The sequence below is a fragment of the Melanostigma gelatinosum genome (genome assembly GCF_949748355.1).
Source record: "Melanostigma gelatinosum genome assembly, chromosome: 16".
Lineage (NCBI taxonomy): Eukaryota > Metazoa > Chordata > Actinopteri > Perciformes > Zoarcidae > Melanostigma > Melanostigma gelatinosum.
The window spans coordinates 2,820,664-2,842,290 of record NC_136649.1 but is presented as its reverse complement, the minus strand read 5'-3'; the positions used below and the strand labels follow the sequence as shown (position 1 = coordinate 2,842,290).

General features: G+C 44.1%; 1 protein-coding gene across 2 annotated transcripts in view; it reads left to right on the top strand.

The window, feature by feature from the left end:
* The window catches only part of daam2 (dishevelled associated activator of morphogenesis 2), a 120,021-nt gene that overhangs the window by 34,495 nt on the left and 63,899 nt on the right, over positions 1-21,627 (top strand). For both annotated transcript variants that reach the window (XM_079286620.1, XM_079286619.1), the window contains exons 2-3: positions 8,844-9,131; positions 19,168-19,257. In XM_079286620.1, the coding sequence (XP_079142746.1) occupies positions 8,964-9,131; positions 19,168-19,257 (258 nt within the window). In that variant the 5' untranslated portion in view covers positions 8,844-8,963. The remainder of the gene's footprint in view (positions 1-8,843; positions 9,132-19,167; positions 19,258-21,627) is intronic.

Sequence of the window (21,627 nt, the reverse complement as noted above, 5' to 3'; positions counted from 1 at the left end):
AATCATTCTCTTCAATTAGTTTGCTGTGGCAATCGGAGAGGCCCAAGAATGTTTTGGAGAGAGACCATGCTGTCATAGCTAAAAATTTGTGCTGGGCAATGATTCAAATGTTTAATCGCGATTAATCGCATTGTTATGTGTAAAGTTCAATCATGAATTCAAGAGTAGTGTATTGCGCACTTTTATTTTAAAAGTTCTGCTATATGAACAAAAGGGCAATAACATTTGGTTTGCAAACACAAATGAGGTTGTGTTTGCAAACACAAAACACAAATTTGCCAACAAATAAGGTTCTTTTTAACAGCAGTATTCCCTTTACACAGCAGCGATCATATTTCTTGCACTATCTGTGCTCAGTGTGCTGACTTTATGTGAAACGTTCCACTGCTGTGCAACATGAATAAAATGTTCTGCGCACGTTTCAGCAAAATGTCTGTCTTGTGTCTTCATGAGTCAGAGCATTTGAATGCAGCTCTACTGTTCATCAACATAATGCTGTAACTCCGAGGTGATGATGGTGAGCCAGCGATGTCCAGTCGTCTCCAGTGAGAGCAACAGCTGGTGCACGTTGTAACGCCGTCACTTTAGTCGTCCTCTCCTTTTCATACAACTCGTGTATTCTTCTTGTGACGGTGCGTCTTGAGGCTCATACGTGACGTCATTCGTTGCGATCCTAAAGGTGCGTTCACACCAAACGCGACGAGAACGCAGCTTGAGAACGTTCCTCAGACCGACATCTTCCACAACACTAATCGACCTGCAGTTTGTATCCACTTCTCTGTGGCTTTTGTTAGCTTGTCTTGCTTTAGTTTATCTATACTTCTCCCACACGCTGCATCAACGTAGTCTGAAGACTTCCTCCACCGCTGCCAGTGAGCAATGCAATTTCTAAATAATAATACAACAAAAATGCGTTAACGCGCGATAAAATAATTGTTGGCGTTAATTAATGAATGCGTTAACTTGCCCAGCACTACTAAAAATAGCTGGCCCCTTGAAGATCAGATGCACATGGACCCCCGAGCTAGGTGAGGAATTTGAAGTTGCTCAGACCAAAATAACCATCCCCGCCTGCGTTAGCCTACCCTGTCGGGACCCAGCAGAAATGTCCGACCCAAATCCTGTGGCCCATTGTCCAGGTCCACATGAGAAAGCCACTCTTTTGAAAGCGCCGGCCTGCTGTGTGCTTTCATGACAAGCTCAGGAATGCGTTGCATGCAAATGTACCGTGAAATAACAGCAGTACCTCCTCTGTCCGCTCTGGTCATTTGTCAGTTGAGACTGAAATTCGCTACCAACCACGGAGACCTACACTGGGATAGATGGGTGATGTCACATCTCAGGAATGCAAGTCTCAATGCATGTAGTGTGCAGTGCATGTGTTGTTTACATTAATTTGATCATTGATGGATCTTCTCGATTAGTCACGCCAGCTGTTTCAGGATCAATCACATTACTTTAAATATATCTTGTAAAGTGACCACCCGTGGTGCTTAACCCCGTGTAAATGAGGAAGTGACTCATGAATAAAATCTTTGATTGGCGTGAGACAGAGCAAACTAAAATGTGTGTTTATATGTCTATGTGGGAATGCTTGCCTGTACTGAATGCTGCACTAAATGTAATTTATTCACACTGCAGTACGGCCTTTGACCCGAACAGGCTAAGATCTATGTGTACATGGCTTCCCCAAGACCTGATGCAGCGACTGTGGGTGGGCCACAGATCCAATGGGGTTCATGGGAGAATGAGTTTTCAGTGTCCCAGGTGATTAGGCTTGCAGCCTGTGGCCTTGGAGGGGGAGGGGGTAGAATTGAAGGATAGGTCCATTAGTCATCAGGCAGACAGCAGAAAGGGAGGGTAGGGCATGTTGGAGAGGGCATGTCTGGGGCAACAGCACCCAAAGAGTTATAGATTTTCAATGTGTCCAATGGCTGGGTTGAATAGCTACTTCATGTCAAATTAATGTGTGAGAGGTTCACTTCTACATGCATTTTCCACACACCAGTGTACAGCCATGACCGTCCACAAATAAAAGGACATGCTGACCTGACCCAACACAACCCCAATAATACCTTTTGGTGTGTGTTCACATTGGTGTCCCTCCATGTTGGCATCCTGTGTCGGGACATCAGAAATCCTTTGTGGTTTGACATTGTGATTTGTCATCTGCTGCATGTGCCCGTACCAATTTGAGGAGAAATGATGGGATGTTTAAAGGTTAGATCATTATCCTCACAATTTTCTGTTTCAGACCTTGGGATTCTCAGACTCTACCTTACCGATTCCGATACCTGAACTTATGGTTGCACAATTAATCAAATTTTAATCGCGATCACGATTTTTTCGTTAGCTACTTCCATCATCAATTTTGGCAACCTGATATACGATCGGTGCGTAGACTTGTGTACTAACTGATACCTGATCCAGCATCTTAGGCTGAATCGGAGGCATTAATGATACTGGTATCGGAACAACTCTAATCAAACCTCATCCTATGATCATATTTACTTCTGGAATTTCTTTGACAACAGCCATTCCTTGGATTTACATGGTGAAATTGTCTTTATGCAATAGTTTTCAATGTTACATGTGGAATCTATCTTTTCTCTGCAGGCTTTCAATTGCTTATGCACAAGGGAAACGATCATGAACTCTGTGTTACATTGGTGGACAGTTGTTTTATTTGTTACAATGTGAATCCATGAATTCTCTGAGACCAGGTTGAGATGAGGTTGCTCTTCTTTCATACAGAGAAGCTGCCTAAGCTCGCTGTACCACAGTAACCATAGGTGCCACCAGATCAACCAGGACTGAAACCGTTCTAGTTGCCTGGTGCTTTTCTGACATCCAACACTGGGGTTGGCTCTGTCAGATGTGCGCGCCTCTCGCCAGCTGCATGCCAACAGTTTGCCAAAACAATGTCAATCTCTAAATTTGCAATGCATTTTGTAGTCTTGTGCGTGTCTGTGTGGCACTGCACCGCCATCTCTGGTGCTGGGTGCTTATGTAACCCTAACTGCACCCTCCTCCGCCAGGCCCAGCACCCCGGAAGGAATGGTCCTCATTTGTGGGACCCAGAAACAATGTGTGCGAAAAAAACAAGTGTGCCACAGACTTCCTTCTGATCTTTTATTCAGTGCCGCTTTAAAATAATCTAGCTGGTTCTTAGCCATGCTTTCTTCACCTATTCTACTTGTTTTTTTGTTTCAAACCATTTTATTGCTGCTTCTTGTATTTCCTGCTACATCATTCTTGCCCTATTTTCTTTGCCTCTCTTTAACTGATTGGCATCAGTTGAATGAAAAGAGCTAAATCGGAATCCATTCATCCAACCATGTATTACAAAGAAGGTGACAAGGGCTCGTCCTTAGTGTGAAAGTGAGGGGCAGTTAGAGGTACTGGGGTGTGAGGAGGTAAGAAAAGGCAAGAGGGTGACTGTGAGCATGATGCATTTCAATGCAGAAGCACACTGGTGAAGCTGCAGCGTGAGGAGGGGAATGTGCAAGGGAACGTGTTATGTGAGTCGGTGAATGATGTAGCTCTTTGGAATTGGGTCCAAGGAGGGATGGAATCAACAGGAGCTGGATTTGTATCGGGCTTCATTGAATTTGGCACTAAATATAAGATGTACACCGTAGGGCTGGGCGGTATACTGGTTCAACCGGTATACCGAAGTGTGTGTGTGTGTGTGTGTGTGTGTGTGTGTGTGTGTGTGTGTGTGTGTGTGTGTGTGTGTGTGTGTGTGTGTGTGTGTGTGTGTGTGTGTGTGTGTGTGTGTGTGTGTGTGTGTGTGTGTGTGTGTGTTCACTGCTCGCTGGCCAGCCGTTTCTTCTTTTCGGTGTTAATTAATTAATGCTTTAACGCGGAAAAAAAAAATACGTGATACCGTGAAAACCACCAGAATCTTACAAAATACCGTGATATGAATTTTTGGTCATACCGCCCAGCCCGAATACACCTCTTCTTCTGCGTCTCGCCATACACAAACACGATCACACACCAGAAGCAGCAGCAGCAGCCCGTCCCTCCTCATTGCCGCCCCCTCCTCCTCCACTGACCTACTTCCCGGCGCTGGGGATGAGGCGATGATGTGGTGCGCTGAATGAGAAGTGGCAGCAGTATATCCCTTTATCCCTGCCTCCCTCCCTCACCGCCTTCATCTCTCTCTCCCTCTCTCCGCTCCGTCGCCCTCCAGACTCTTCAAACACACAGCAGCCAGCAGCCTATCCTCTCTGCTTCGGAGCGTGTGTGTGTGCGCGCGCTTGCATCCGAATGAGTGGGTGTGTCTGACTTTTTTAAATGTGCGAACACGCGACTCCATGGCTGTGCACAAACAATGCGTTTGTTGCAGAAGCATGCGTGCAGGGAATTCGTCGAAATGTGTCCCGCGTTTTCACGCTTTTCTGCAGGCGTGCACCTAAATTCTCGTCCGTCATGATGAGCAGATAGCAATGACAAACCTCCAAGCGCCTCTTCCTGCACCTCCCGCTCTGAAACACACAGATGTTTTTTAATTAGCTCCAGCCCGCAGAGATCCACAGGCTTTCACTCTGTGACAGATCCCTCTTCCTGTGACTTGTAAAACGGCCATGCATACATCTGCTTCCCGGTGATGAGCAGGGGGAAAAGTAAGGAAGTGTGTGTGTGTGTGTGTGTGTGTGTGTGTGTGTGTGTGTAGTTTTTCACGTTGTGAGCATCCGATGTGCGATGTTCATGTTTCGACTAAATCGGGAGGTCTTTGCAACGAAAATATTTTGGGAAGTAGCAGCACACGGTCACTGCAACCGGCTTTCGCTATCCGAAAGCACGAGCGCAGAGAGGCAAAGCAACAGAAGAGTGGGATACGTGGGATTAGGGATGGCAGGAGGACATGCAAGAAGTGGCGAGGAAAAAATGACAGATGTTACTGTCAGAGGCCTCATGTTGGAGGGAAATGTCACTCCATTCGCACTGAGAAGTGTTTGGATTCCTTGGTCAGTTTCCCCTGAGCAAGGGCTGGAAGACAGCCAGCAGAACTGGTGTTGAGTGAGGACTGGCCGCACGTGTGGAAGAGTGAAGATAGAAGCGCGCACACACACACACACACACATCGGACAGTAGGTTTAGGTTGTGTGTTTTTGCGCTGAATGGCTTTAAACTCCCGTAGAGCGGCCTCTGTTCCATTAGGCTCCACCAGCTGTCCACAGCGTCAATACTAAATCACCACAGTACAGATTTGTCACCAGCTCATACCTTATCTTAATTAAAGTAATAAAAATGGTGAAAAGCAGTCACTGACCGTCATAGGAAGAGCTTTTTCAAGTGTAAATGCAAGGAAAATAATCTCCATGATTTACCGTCTTGACGTGAGCTTCTTACTGTCATCACCGTTTCCTTTTTCCCCACTGACCCATGAATGCTCCTCTTTACATTCATTTGTGATCAGCATGCTTCAGCCACATCTGGTTTAATATACGTTAGCGTGGCGTCTCTGCAACTTATTGCGCAATACCTTGTGACAGTTGTCTTAAATTATTAGCACTGTCTGTTTTATTATTTAATTACGTCACTAAAAGTGCAAAATTGTTTGGTACGGTATACTCGCATGCTCATGAGCATTTTTAGTTTGGTTAAGTTGTCTCTCATGTCCACTCTGGCCTTCCTAAAATGATTCCAATGTAAGAGCTGGGGAACAAGATGTACAGTCCCTGTACTAGGCAACAATGCATTCCTATATTCAGCCAAAGCTAATATGAGGGTTTTTTAGCAGAGTTTGCAAAGTAAATCAGGAATGTTCAAAGTTAGTTATTTTCGTTACAAAATTCAGTTGGGGGAATAACAGATGGACTTTTTGTACTAAAAGGACTTAATTGTTATATCGTCCTACTCAGACTGCTGAAGTTTATTAATGTTAGCTTTAGCTGCATTTTTTACCACAACGAGGACTGTGGATTTTGTCTATAGTGTCTTTCATTAGTGTTTAAATGTCTCTTCACAGACAGTATGGACAAGAATTACAGCGACCAAAAATGTTTTGGGCAAGTGAGTGTTTTAAAGGAACAATATGTAATGTAATTTATTGAATCATAAACTGATCATGATATACCGTCAGACATTCAGGAAAAATTGAAATACTGGCAACAATGATACAACCCGAATGTTTTCCATAAATTTTCATTCCGGTGCGTAACGTCTGGTTTTGTTCTGGCCTGTGTGACGTTCGCACAGTGGCCATTTTGACAGCCATGGTTGCCACATATGAAACAAATTAGCACACAAACGGTGTGCTGCAGCCATGGAAGCAAGCAAACAAACAAACTGGATTATGGAGAGTAGCCTAAAATAGAGAAAAAACAAGTATCACTAGCTCGACATCAACGTCCGTACACAGCTGGGTTGTCAAGGCAGTCGGTATTTGAGACACACAGCCGGTGAAGTGATGCTGAATAGTGCTGGCTAACGGCGTAATGCTAACTCACGTTAACTGCTCTCAGTCACACGGGAGGAGTGGACTGGCCACGGCTGTTTACTACATCGGCAACAACCAGCGTGACAGAAATATACGTTTGACCTAAATTTACTCATTTTACAAATGCATCTTCATGATACATTGAAAAAATACTGCCGTTCAAATTGAGTACCTGAGTACTTGTTTCTCATGCTCATCCCGAGCTACTATATTTTTATCTATTTTATCGAATAGAAACGGAAGAGTTTATTACATTTATGTGACTGAATCACTGAATGTGTTCAAATTTTGCTAGCACTAGATTGCTAGGTAGATATTTCAGTGGAACGATGTAGCTATCGCTAGCTGGCTAGCCAGCAAAACAACAAAGAATGTTCTCTTTTACCTCATGTAACCTTTTCTAAATAATCCCTCTAACTGTTGGTTTAAAAATGTAGTGTTAATACCTTTTCATTATTTTAGTTCATACTCTGCTTGCACAAATACATAAGTATTTAATCAAATTAAGACTTATTATCTGATGCAGTTTCTGGTGCTCTGCACGGGTAACGGGGCACATACATTATGCACAGGGAATAGGAGGAGCAGGGGATTGGGGGATCAGTAGGGGCCCTACGCTCATTTTTGTCTGGAGCCCTGAAGCAGATTAATCCCTCTCTGATTTGGGAAGGGGGGTTCAGGGATTGTCACCTCGGTCGTCATAACACACGCGCTGGTGCAAGATGCCACACGTGCTATAATTGACACACTATGAAACGTATTTAAAGGTGATTATACAGAAGAATTTAAGATACAGTACTTGTCAGAAAATAAGCCCAGTGATGGCTGCACACTCCACAGGCATTTCCATGTGCGAAGAAGCCAAAGAAAAACCTTTGGTTGCTTTTCATTTAAAATAGCCTCCAGTTTTCATTTGTATCCGTGCACAACCCTGTTGCCTCGAGATGGATGGCAGATTCAAGGAGGGGGAAAAAGCAAGCTCCTGTCGAGGGCCCAGCGCATTCATTAAGAATTTACCATCCGGCTATTTTTAAACTGTGCAGGGAGAACACCTACGCTGAACGAATGTGTGCGAAAGAGCGATGGCGGAGAGTCGTGCTCGGTCGAGATGTAGTACATTGTGGCTTCTCGTGGAAACAGAAGTCATAAACTTTCACTGCCTTATTAAACAGATGGGTGCAAAGCTCTAGCCATTACTAAATGCTTGTTTGGTTATGTATAAATATCAATAAAAACACATTTGGGAGAGGACTGGATTTATTTGCCTTTTAAAATATTTGCTTCCGTGCTCTTGATGGCAACTTCCTGAAATAGTTTTAATTGTATTTCATATAAATAGCTCCAAAATGTATTTTCTTGGTCAACTTTTTGTGCTGGATTTGCGTGACGGTGGTATTTGCATAACAGACTTGAGGTCCATTCATTCACAAATGCAGTAAACTGCTGCATAAAGAACAGCTTTGGCAACTGTGCGAGTACGCTGTGGGTATGTGCTCACATTGTGTAAGTAAGAATGTGTGGAAAAGTGGTTGATAGGACATAATATGGTGTAAAGAGTGCATTATTCATACAGAATGAAGACTACCCATATCCTTTTCGTAGCATTGAGGAAATCCTCCAGGGTGTCTCGGCCTATTCAGTCCCCTGCTCCTGTTGTAGTGGGTGTCATGCACGACCGTCCGTACACACACACACACACACACACACACAGTGTCCACTCCATTGAAGGACTGAGGGCAGCTCTCGGTGCAAGGCTGCACAAACAACATGCTGCGAAGGCACCATTGTAGCTCATGGACAAGAGGTTTCTTTGTCCAGGCATAAGAGCAACCGATGTCAAGATGAGGATATGATGGTGGCCCATGCTGCCTCCCCGCCCTGGCACATAGTCAATGGAATTAAGACAATTTCGAAAGAGTAGATGAAATCAATGGTTGTCAGACATGACGGTGGTGTCATCTGTGGTTGTAGGTTCCTGTAGCTAAAGCATTTCGGCTTTACAGTGATCGCTTTTTAATTAGTCTGTATTTCCAGCACTGTAAAGTCTTGAGAAAATCCAAGCACGGAGATAAATTGCTTCACTTTCTGAGCACTACAAGCCATTTCTTTCCAAGGAAACATTGACCAGATACTGTGTGTGAGTGTGTGTGTAGACCGCACCAGTCCTTCATGAACTGAGTATAGTCTCTGTCGTGCTACATTGTGATTGAAAATCAGATAAATTATTTACCTTACAAGTGAAACTGTCATGCATTATGACATTAAACATGCTTGTCCAAATCTATTGCATGTCAGTGAGTACTTATTTTTGACACTGGGGAAGTCAAACCTAGGCCAGCTTGCATTGACAATGTCTCTGTAACCTTTTCTCTCTCTCTTCTCTCTCTTCTAGACCATGCCCCCTAGATAGCAGCCGCGTCCTCCTCTCCACTCCCCCTCCCTGCCCCTTGGCCCCTTCCTCTACCTTCCTGGTTCCGGGATCATCACTGCGACCTGTGTCACCACAGCCACCATGCCCCCCAGGAAGAGGACGCGGCCGGGCCTAGGCTTCCTGTGCTGCTTCGGCAGCAGCGAGCCTCCGGAGATCAACCTCAAGGACAGCGTGCCTCTGCAGCTGCTGGAGTTCAGTGCCCCCATGCCGCCCGCTGAGGAATTGCATGCACGTTTCTCCGAACTGGTGGTGAGTAAAGATGGAGTGGGGTAGTTGAATGGTATTTCAGAATGCCACTCAAAGCAAATGCTTGCCCCTAACAGATCTAACCAGTTAGGCCTAGATTTTGGCTGAAGTCTGAACATAGACCTCTTGGACTGGTGGTAAGGGCGTGTGTTATATATTTGAGGTTTAGGGCGTTTTCACACCTGCTTTGTTTAGTTCGGTTTAATTGAACCCTGGAGAGTTTACCCCCCTTAGTGGTGTTCTTTTAGGCAGTTGTGAACTCAGCAAACGCCCTCGGTGTGGACCAAAATAAGTGGACCAGGACTACCTCTTCAACATGGTCTCGGTCTGGTTGTTTTGGTGTGCACCAGAGTTACGAATTAACTTTGGTTTGGTACTGTTCTTCTGTGGTAATAACATGATTCAACCTCTATCTGATCCAACTGGAGGAAGCATTGCGCCTTCTTTGGATTAAACCAGCTATGGGAATGCACGCTTACTTCAGATGCACCTATGGCGACTACTGCATCATCACATTATTTTCCAGGCGCAGCCGCCCCCCATCATCATACTGTATCGTTGGCCTTAGGTGATCAATGCGAATTATATCATGGTAACAATAAATGCATAATAAATGAGTCAGTCCAATAGTATGTCTTACATGTGTACTAACTACCTGCTTGTTAGGATATTTTCGTTAATGCTTTCTGTAGGATCAGAACTGATGGTAGAACACTTTGTGGATAGTATAGAGCAGGGGTCGCCAATTGGTGGACCGTGGTCCGGATCCGGACCCAGACGCCGTTGTATCCGGACCCAGGACCTCAAATCGTTTTTATTTTGACAGAGCGCTTCTATTTTAACCGGAGCTGCGCAGCTTTTTCAGATTTTACGGCACTCGTTCAGCGATGCAGGAAACGCACCGACCAATGCGTTGTAAATCACAACACGTGATGCAGCTCACCGACTCAAATATGGGTATTCAGAGATGTACACACACCGGGGGAGAGACGAGGAAAGAGAAGGAAGAGCATGAGAATATTACGTGAGTCAGAGAAGATATTTCACATGACGTTCTCCAAAAAGAGAAAAGTGGTCAAAGAGACCAGAGTCTTGAACCAGGAATAAACTGACTCTTGTAGGTTGATTCTTCACACGGACAGTTTAAAACCAGTGTGTCTCACATGTTTAGAGACCGTGACGATAATTGAAAGCGGTAAATCAAGCGCCACTACGAAACAAAGCACAACTCTCTTGAACAAACGTACCCACTCGCATCTAAATGAAGACACAGAAAATAAACATAAGAGCCCAAAATGATCAGAATCCTAACACGTCAATTCACTTCACAACAAGGATGTTAACAGAGAGAATAGAGCTGACACATGTGGATTAATAACCACAGATAAAGATCATGCTCACTAATTTCTCTTTCTAGAAGATGAGAAAAATATAATGTGGCTTTTTTGACATCACTTCACACCTGAATGAACTGAATTTAAAGCTGCAGGACAATTCAGTGAAATACATTTTTTCGAAAATGAATTACTTTATTTTAAGATGCACATTTTTGAAAAGCTTTCTGTTATGTCAGTTATTCTTTAATCCAGCCCTTATTGTACTTGAAATTAGAAGAACATTTATTCATGCATTATTTATAATCCATCCAGTTGAATTTGAAAATTGAGAATAATAATTGTTAAAATATAATTGATGTGTACTTTCTTTATTTGATTTGACAGTTGTTGACTACACAGAGACGTTGTAGGCTAGGCTTCTTGAATATATTTATATATATATGGCACTAAATAGTGCAAGTTAGATATTATTGTAATGTTCCGGACCTTTGCCCGAGGAGATTTTCTCAATCTGGACCTTTTGGAATTTTAATTGAAGACCCCTGCTGTAGACCATGCGATTGTCATACAAGCATAAAGTTATGCAGTATTTATTGCTGCAACTTAGTTTTCTTTTTGCATTTTACATATAGCCTACATCAATCTGACAGTGGTGTTTCACCAAAGTGGCAAAAACATTATAAATGTTGCTGTTTTGCATATAATCCACACTGTAAACAGTGTTATTTTGCTTTTGACAGAAGCCATTTCACTGAATGGTGCACATTCTGTTTTACATGTATGACAGATGTCCACCAGTAAAATAAGCAACTCAGTCATTTTACTGTTAGTTTCAACTCCTTGGTCACTTTGTTAGGTACTATATAATCTAACACAATCCACTACAACAGCTCAGATATCAATGTTTAGTTTTTGTAAAAAAAAAACTTTCACAAAGGTGTTGATTCAACTATGTGTTTATTATTGACGTTGAAGTTTGCAGTGCTGTACATGCATCTATGCATGAAGTCATTCATTCACACATCGACACACACTTACGGAGTCAAACACATATTCATATCCTTTAATCCAGACCTCATTTCACTTTAAATGAGAATAACTGTTATTTATGTATTTCTATGTATTATTTATAATCCATCCAGTTGAATTTGAAAACTGACTAATAATTTGTTAAAATATAATTGATGTGTACTTTATTTGATTTGACAGTTGTTGACTACACAGAGACGTTGTTACTACTACTAGGCTTCTCGAATATATATATATATATATATATATAGCAGTAAATAGCGCGAGCTAGTTATTATTGTAATGTTTCGGACCTTTGCCCGAGGAGATTTTCTCGATCTGGACCTTTTGGAATTTTAGTTGAATACCCCTGGTATAGAGAGAGTAGCTGTTTTATGAGAACGTCCAACTTTATTGTGATGCAGTCCTGTGCTGTTTTGGATGCTGCACCTTTGAACAATCTCCAAAATGAGTCACCATAAAGAAATGCTGCTCATTAAAGTGAAAACACAAGTCAAAAATATGAAGTTGGCTCAAAACAACAATGTAAATCCTGGAATGTTCTTTTTCCTACTGCTGAGCAGTCCAATTATTTTCCCTTCTCTTGCGTGTTGTTCATTATCCTGACCAAACAGGATTAGGAGACGGGAATTGGAAGGGAATTGGGTCTTGTGGAGTGTGTCTTGATGGTTGGACGAGGCCCGCCCCATCCACATTCCACAAATTCAGAAGTTCATCCTTTCCACTACACAGCCCTTGTGCGACAGTTCCCATCTCGTGCACAGATCACACTTGTTGGCAGAGGTTGCTGGTCCCTCTGTACTGGTGCCAGACTGGCATGGCTGTTTTGGCATGTACCCATGTTGAGGAGAGGGATCAGGGCACAGCTGTCAGAATGGAGAAGTCTGCTGTGGTTTTCAGCTGCCATGCGAGCCGGATCTGGCGTGGAAGAACAGGCTTTTCTGTTTCTGTCTCGTCCACTCCGTTACTGTTTGGGTCCATCTCAACGCCTCTGCCATGCTCCCTCGACCTCTGAGTTTCTTCTTCCTCTGTCTCCTTCTCCCTCTCTCAACGATGTGTTCAGCAGTCAGGCTACAGGGCAGCTTCTGCCTCTTAGTCTTTGGGAGTGCTAAACTTCACCGTCTGCAGGATATATCACTCCTCCAACCGTCATCAATTCAGGAGATTAAGTAAAATTTGGGATCGGAAATTATTGGCTGTTATCAAGGCAGATGTTTTTCCATTGGGGATCCTTTCCCCGTCTTTCCTGCTAATTGACCTGGCTTGATCCGAAATTTGCTGTCTAGGCTCCATTATAATCCCTGGTATTGCACAAGCCCTTAAACCTCAGTAGCTGTGTATTTATTGGCTTGATGAGAGAAAATTTAGGATTGTTGCAATCAAGACATTGATCCCCTCAATCATGATTGAATGCCCCTCCAGCTGTGCAATAACTAAAGCTTACTTCTGGAAAATTAACAGGTTGTCATTTTACAAACTTGGTGCCCCAATGTGGTCTGAAAAAATGCCTACATGAAAAGTACATGGAGAAGAGTTTGGAAAAGCGAACAGAGACATGTATTACTGGGAGATAAGATACAAACATGGATTTCACATGGGAGTGCTAAGCCAAATCACACCAGTCCTCGCGGGTGAGAGGACTGAATGACACACAGTTTATTTTTGGGGGCAACGTCTGAGCATGCGATGGATGAAGCTGACAGACATATGCATGCGCTGGAGAAGAACCAAGAAGCAGACAGGTCCATCTGCGATTGTCAAACCTCTTGACTTGCCGTTTTTTTTCGACCCAGGAGAGAACGCGGATTTGGCTTTTTGTCATTGGATCTGGGCCCTTCCACATGTTGTGAATAGATTATTCTTCAGATGGTTGTTGGAGGGCCACACCTGTGGTGTCACTCAGATGTTTTGTCTCTGGGGTCGTGTCTGCATTACATTATGGTTCATCTTGTCTTTACTTTTCAGTATTGAATGTAGCACTCACAGATGAAACTCTTTGTGTGTGCTACAGCAATCATATCTGCTCTGTAAATCACTTCCTGTGTACTCCTTTGAGGAAGAATCTCTGAAACCAAAAGAACGCACGTTTTATATTTCGTGATGGCATCTCCTAATAATTAAAGGTGTAAGAAAATATCAGTATACCGGAGTACCATGATATGATTTTGGATACTGTACAGGTTCTCAAACGCTTTTGAATGAACAGTTTACCCAACGATTCATGGCTCAGATTGCACAGAAAGTGGTTACATTATGTTGGATGTTACAGTTCCACTGTTCTGATTGCATAAAAAAGTAAACTCTTTCTTTTAAGGCACATGACATTGTGTTCTTTATACTATGGCAGTTTTTTAATAAAAAAATTGGATTTGTAAAATCTCGAAATATCACCATGCTTGTTTACTTACTTATTGAATCGTAACCCCAGTATCGGTCCAAGCTAGGGGCTGTGCGAAAGTTCCCCCGAGCCTTGAGCCCACCTCGTGCCAATGCAGAGGAAATGCGTCCGGCGATATTTAAGTTAGAACATCACCATGACAGTTTGATTAATGTCTGATTTGATTGGCTGGGAATTTCACAAACTGCTTCTACCTAACTATGATCATCTGGCCAAGTTGTTGGTCCCCCACTTCTGTTTTACCGATCCAGCAGCCGACATGCTGATAAGTTTGACCAGCCGTCCAAAAATCAGTACAACCAGACCTCGAGCAGTCACTCTGTCTGGACACAGCACTGACATGAAGAGCCAATGTAGCGAGGTGAGGAGCTGTGCTACAGGGGGAGGAAATGAAGAAAAATAGAGAATAACATAACAGTGCGTTTCCATGGCCACAGGAGAAGGGATTATTGTTATGAAAGCCTTTCCCGAGGAGGCGAGTGAGACTCAATGGAGCCTCCGGTGTGGGAGCGACAGATCTTGGCCAAATGGAGGAGTAAACCGCCTCCACGTGTCCTCGCCTCCATAATGGGATCCTCCACTAGCCTCAGCCTACACTGTTAGCGGGAGAAAAGACTTTAGCTGACTCAAAATTGTTGGCCAGAAAATTCTTAACTCGTTCATTGTGCCATGATTGTAATATTAAGCCATATCAGCAAGTCCTGGTATCTCAAAACCGCGCTTTTCCTCACCTGCTTTCAACTCTCTGCTGCATCATACCTAAACATCGGAAGCATTCTCAAATGTTTAACCTTTGAGCAACCTCTACTAACTTCTCTGCTACTTCATGCAAAATACATGAGCATAGAATAAGTAATGGAGCAAAATAAATGAGTTATTGTCCTTGGTGTGTACCTGACAAAACTAAAATGACAGAATAAGCATGTGTGGGATCCATCTTTGGTTCCCTTGTGTAAACACTCCCTCTCCTCTGCCAAATGTGCAACAACTCATCCTGGACAAAGTTCTAAACCTGCTTCCAAGTCCCCCATCAACCCATATGAAAGCCTCCTGTGCCAACAACTGAACTTGACAACCCACTGCAAATTAACCTGGTAGGAATCGCCACTGATTTGGACACAGCGAACAAAGGCCAAATCAGAGGAGCTAATGGATCGCAGCAATTAAACTACACAGTTGCAGCTTGCTACAGAATTTCCTGATAGCAAATGTGCCGCCATTCTGGGTTTGTTTTTGGGGGGATTTGAGTGCATTTGAAACGGTTTCTTTCCATCAGCGTTTCAAGGCTTGCATGCATAGTTGATATATAGGCTGTGTGTGAAGTTTGGCAGTGCTTTCAAGAACAGGGACAGCTTTATTTTTGCTTCAAGGCAATAACATATTACCACCAAATGTGAAATTGCTCTCATATTTAGGTGGTTGAGAATGGTCTTGCTCAGCCGTTTTGGATGCACGTCTCACTGGTGGCAGTTTGGTTCTTCAAAAAGAAGGAAGTGTGAGTTTGTTTGGGGACAACTAGACATGCATTTCCAAGTTTCAGCTGATGGCGATGAACGCATTGCGCTTCCCGTTGAACGGTCGGCATATAGTCGCAATGTGTCGACGCATGCGCAATGAACGCAACTACGCAGTCCCAGTGAAGCGCTGCAGAGTAAAGTTTTTTAAAAAGAGACAAAGTAAATGATTTCAAAAATGCATTCCACCCATCTGTGTGTTGAGAGGAGCGAGGATATAATGTACAGTATATCTAGCCAGACTGGTGCAACTGAATCGGGTCTAATAGGCCAACATCTGGCAGGCACAGAGCAGGCAGACGTCAGATTAGTGTGTGTTTTCTCTGTCCTCTTTTTCTATCCGAAAAAGTGTTCCCTGTGTGGGAACCTCATTCTTTTTCTTTTCCTCTGTCTCGTAATTTGGGACAGTTTTAATCCAACCACTCTGGGCAGTGGTCCAGCTGTCCAGCGTCATGCGCTGCATCTGTGCCCCACAACCTTTTAATAGCGTCCACTCCCAAACACAGTCCAAACCGGCCTATTTCAAACATAAATCCTTTCCCAATGTTCCCTCCGGTTTGACTGTTGAGCCGGACGCCAATCAATAATGGGTAATGGGAGGGATTCTTCACCCTCCGAGCTGTGGCGAGCCAGTTTCCTCCACAGCTTACGCCCTGGGATGCGCCATTTTTCCTTTCCTTTCCATTTCCTTCCCTCCTTCCTTTACGCTTGTCCAACTGGCTTCACATTTCCAATGTTCTCTTCCTACTTCTGTTGTGACGCCAGCTCTCTCTGCCCTGAGCCAGCCTTATCATTAAAGTGGTCAAGCCTTGTTTGGATGAATGGAGAGGCAGTAGTGACTGACTCATCAAAGAGGATACTATGACTCATCTGAATGCTGCAAAGTGGTGTGAGCGCAGTGTGTGTGTGTGTGTGTGTGTGTGTGTGTATGTGTGATGATTTGGTATGGGACAGAGAATGGCTAATTCCATTCTCACCCTATTTTAAGAATAAGAAGTTGATCTTTGACCTTTTCTTGGTTGTGGTAAGTGATTCAGTCTTTGACTTGTGAGGCTGGGCCTGGCGTAGCACACACACACACACACACACATGTGTAAGAAAAGGATGTCATTCTTTGGACCACACGCATTTCCCATTTAGGTGGAGCCTCACACACTCTCAATCAGTTGTCACAGGGACACTTCCACTCCTCCGATCGTCACTCACACCTACTCACTCGCTGACCCCTCTTCCTCTTGTATATTTAGTTTCTCTCACATTTCGGTATTGGTTTGCCTCGCTTCCATATTTATGTCAAATGCACACACCTACACTTTTGCACCTCTCCACTCTACTTTGTACCCTCCACCTCCACTCCTGCAGTTCATATCTGTCTCAGTGCACTTGGAGTAGACATATAGTAGTCTAAAACAACAGAAGCAGGTATTTAGGTTTCGCCGCTCTGACTTAACTCCCATGAGTCATTGCGACTCAGCCCTTTCTCTTTCTTCACACTCTTTCCATATGGTGTAGATAAGTACTATACATCTCCTGTATTAATGCTGTATTATCTGGCTCATGTTATGTCATACAAATGAATTTATATAAATAAGCCTTGAATGGTGGCAAATGTGCTAAGATATCATCATCATCATAATCCCTGCGGGGTTTTGCTGTACATCATGTATTTGTTGCATAAGTATGCTCATCTTTAGCTCTAAGATCTCTGAGTGATTCCTGCTCTGAAATGTTAGCATTTAGAAGATTTGCCAAGCATTTTGGGAAACTCACTCATTTCAAGAGTGAGATGGCGGGTGTCTGTCAGTGTTTAGCCTAGCTTAGCATAAAGACTGAAGGCAAACCGCTAGCCTGGCTCTCCAAAAATGTGTCAAGGCGTCAAAAATGTAGACTTGCATTCTTTCTGTTGGCCATCAGGGGGCGACTCCTCCGGTTGCAAAAACAAACCTGATTGTATAGAAGTCTATGAGAAAATGACTCCACGTCTCTCTCGATTTATTACCTCAGTAAACATTGTAAACATGAGTTCATGTCTCAATCTCTAGTTTCAAGTCTTCTTCAATACAGCATGATGTTCATTTAGTACATTATGGTCCATTTAGAGTCAAATATACCATAAAGCAGGGGATGCTTTAGGGCGGGGCAACCTTATGATTGACAGGTCACAACCACGGCATTGTACGGTCTGGTAGTTGTCCATGTTTCCATCTTACAAATTCAACTCTTTCACAGTGTGTTTTCAGTTCATGAAAGTTGATTGTTGGCTAAAAAAAGTCGTATTCAGCGTTTGATCATATTTTGCTCCACTCTCTTGTGTCACTTCTGGTTATAAAAAATGCCAAACTCGAGGCCCCAAACCATTTGGTGACGGGACGGTGGCCACGTTAACTTTGTCTATAGTTGAGACAGAATGCAAAGTTAGCTTTCGACTCGTTACTTTTTCTTACAAAGTCCATGGAAAGATGTGAGTTGGTACATAGTCATGCTCAGTCTTGAGAAACTTAAGAACAATTTTGAATGACGGGGCAGTTCAGTCGGTCTGCAGCAGTCAAAGCTGCGACACACTTTTTAAATTTGTAACATTATTCAATAGGCAGCTGTGATCTCCGGGTGTGATTCACAATACATCATTGAATACACGCTGCCGAGATGAAAAGGGCTTTGACCAAAGACTCTGAAGTTTCTTTGTGGTTTCTATCTGCATTAGACCCCCTTGAACTTCACACCCTTCAGATTTTTCCCTCTTTTTGCCAAAGCCACAATAATGGTGCTACTGGTTATCTCACTGAAAGGACTGGCTGAGAGATGATGTCATCCTTCATAGTGTCCGATACTTGGAATGCGGGCCACCTCAGCCTACCCCGTCCAGCTGAATGGATGAAAACAAACTCTGTTAAATCTACTGGCCGGCTTTAAGGGGCCCCACCTCTGGCACTGGTAGCCATCTTCACTTTGGGGGGCCCAGGAGGCCCGGCATTTCTGTCTGACGTCATGGTAGCAAAACCATTATGATGAGATTAGTTTGAGCTTGAGCACAAAGCCCTTGTGCTATACAGCATCTCATCCTCTCCCCTATTTTTTTTTTTTTTTTTTGTGCTCCATTTACAGAACCACATCGCCCCCTCTTTCTGTCACCTTCATCCATCCCTCTCCTCCTCCCCTCCATCCCAAATGTATCCATCCCTTTTTTTTCCAAGACTTTGCTTTTCCTCCCTGGCTGGCACACAGATACTCATTTCCTGGCCTTATATGCATTTCAAAAGGTGCAGGAGGCTCCTTGTACCAAGCTGAAGAATTGAGCAGAGCAGCAGGGTGAATATTAAAACACCCCTCTTTGGTCTGTGGGGACCAGCTCTCGGTCAGACAGTGGGAAGGTTGGACAATCAAGGTTCCCTGTATAAACTCGCCGCGCTGCGCCGCTTGTAGCCAACACCGACACCACACAGCTGGAGGCCCAGGTCGTATTGCCGGGCCCGCTGGTGGGAAGGGAGTTACAGGAGAACCAGAACCAGGACTGCACGGGCAGACTGTCAGAGCCTGCTGCAGTGAAATGAGAGGTTTTCTAAAGGGAGCTTTGCGCTTGGAAACACTCCCACATTTGTACACAGGGACCGCTGAATGAAAGCTCCTCTGAGCTTTAATTGTTAAAAAATTTTGTTGATGAGATGTACGTAACTGTGATGTAATCTAATCGCAAATTGAATTGTTTGTGCAATGGTTTGAAAATATTGTGTCGATAAAACAGCCTCCCCCTGTTGTTGCAGGATGAACTGGACCTGACGGATAAGAACAGGGAGGCCATGTTCGCGCTGCCCGATGAGAAGAAATGGCAGATCTACTGCAGCAAGAAGAAGGTGAGTCGGTCCCTGCCATGCTTTACTCTACGTGCGCTCTAATCTCTGGCTGGCCCTCAGTTGACAGGCTGCCTGAACCCACAGTTTAGAGCACTGAATGCTGTTCAGGGACAGAACCCACTTTGATTCAGTTCAGCTATGCAGTCGGCCCCCTTTCCAGCTCCTCATTTTGTAAGCATGTGCCCATATGCCACAATATAGTTTCCATTCGTGCAATACGTGCACACATACATGCAAACAACTCAGTTTACAAAATGCACCCTCTAGCCCAGGGGTGTCAAACATACGGCCCGCGGGCCGGATCCGGCCCGCCACGTCATTTTATGTGGCCCGCGAATCCGCCAGAAAAAAAAAATATATATATATATATATTTTTTTTTTTTTACAAAAATTTAAAGTTAGATGTGAAAAGTGATGAGATGGCATGTTGTCTGTGTGCCGACATTAAAACTATCACAACAGGTGGACAGGAGATGCAACAGCCCATAAAGAGGATTTCCAACAAGTTTCTCAACATGCGTACTTCTCTGTACTGAAACGTCATCAGTCTCAGCCCAAGTACTGTTCCAATTCAAAGTTCACATCGAGCCAAGCACGGCCCTAATGCCCGGATGTGGCTCGCTCTGCCCATTTTACCCGGGATGCATCGGAGGTGACTTGTCTGTACTTGGGACAGCCAAATATCCCAGAATGCATTTTGCACCAGCAACAGGAAACAATGGCGGAGGAGAAATCACACAACTGGAAGTACGTGTTGTGGAAGTCACAGATATCCCGGGAAACTAAACTAACTATGTTAGGAGTACCATAGTTACATTTACACCGTCTTACATTTACAACCGGCCCTTTGAGGGCGACCGTGATGCTGATGTGGCCCCAGAGTGAAAATGAGTTTGACACCCCTGCTCTAGCCCCTCTATCTCCAAATCTCCCTCCCCCACTTTGGAGCAAGCAATTTTCTGTTTCAGTATTGTCAACATACCATGGGAGTACGAGAACATTCTGGTCAGCCCTCTCTTTCACCCCTATCCCCTCGCCAAAACATCTCTCGTTCTCTCCATACCCTTCAGCGTGTCTCTCCGCAGCAACTCCGGTCTCGCTTTGCGGTCAAATATCCAGCAGGAAATGACATTGTGCTCTGAGAAGAAGGGGGGAATTCAGCCACCCCTCTCTCTCGCTCAATAGCAAATTGAGAAAATAGTCAATTACCCTCCCGTGTTTCTTTGCTCATTTGTTTTTTGGCTGAGGGTTAGGGTTGAGAGTACGGCGAGGATGGGACCCCTCCTTTCTCTTTCCATGGCATGCAGGCTCAGTGATATGATAGACTCTGACTGTTTTTTTTAAAAAAGGAATAAAGACTATGTGCGTGTGTGCGCATAAAGGTTTGTACTTGTATTCAGGCCAGTATTGAGTTACGAGGAAAAAGAAGAGCAGTGGAACTGCGGTGTGTTTCGAGGGATGTCAAGGCGAGGATGGAAGCCAGAGCACCACACCAGTTTACAGTGAAATCCAATACGGGTCAAAAATAATACACAAGGAGGATGTAATCTTTATTTATGATAACCCGCGCAGTGTGCTGTTCCCTTTTGAATAAATTGCATAGTTTCAAAAGGGGATTGAATTGTTGGCAGAATGTGCATTTTGCACATGTGAACCCACATAAAAGGCACAAGTTCAATATTTCTCCAATATCAGTTATTCAGTATCTCACTGAAACAGACGTTTATGAGGACTCTTTGTGCTGTGGTTAGGAGGCAGTGGAAACCAACATTTTGGCACCAGCCAGGGCATGTTGGAACCAAAATGGTTTGCAGTGCGCGCCTAAGCCGAGTTCAGAGGTAGCATATATTAGTTTGTCGTTCCTGCCCCATCTCTCCCATCATCAGACATCATTTCCTCTGCGAGGTTAAGGTGAAAAAAACACAGCCGCATGTCCAGGCCAGGAAATGGAGAACAAAACCTCGGGCTACCAGTGCACAGCGGAAGGCTGGAGGAAAAACCAAACAAACCCCTCATTCATGGATAGATGCGGCGTAATGGAGAATGAACTGGCGTGCAATGTCGGAAAAAATAACCTGCATGTCTGTGAGTGAATGCTGTCCTCACATGCACACGCCCACGCAGACTTGAACATGCATATGTAGGAAAAGACGCAGGTCATTCAGATGTTACATACACACACACACACACACAGAGAAGTGTGTGTTCCTGAGAATTACAGCATGACAGTGATTTTGAATGAAGAGCAGAGGACAGCAGAACGTCCCTCAGCCGTTCCTGTTGGCGACAAACACTGGTTCCCTTTGTTTCCGCCAGCCTAGCGACGGCTCCAGTTGTTGTGGTTAGATAACTCTTTGGAGGGCATGACAA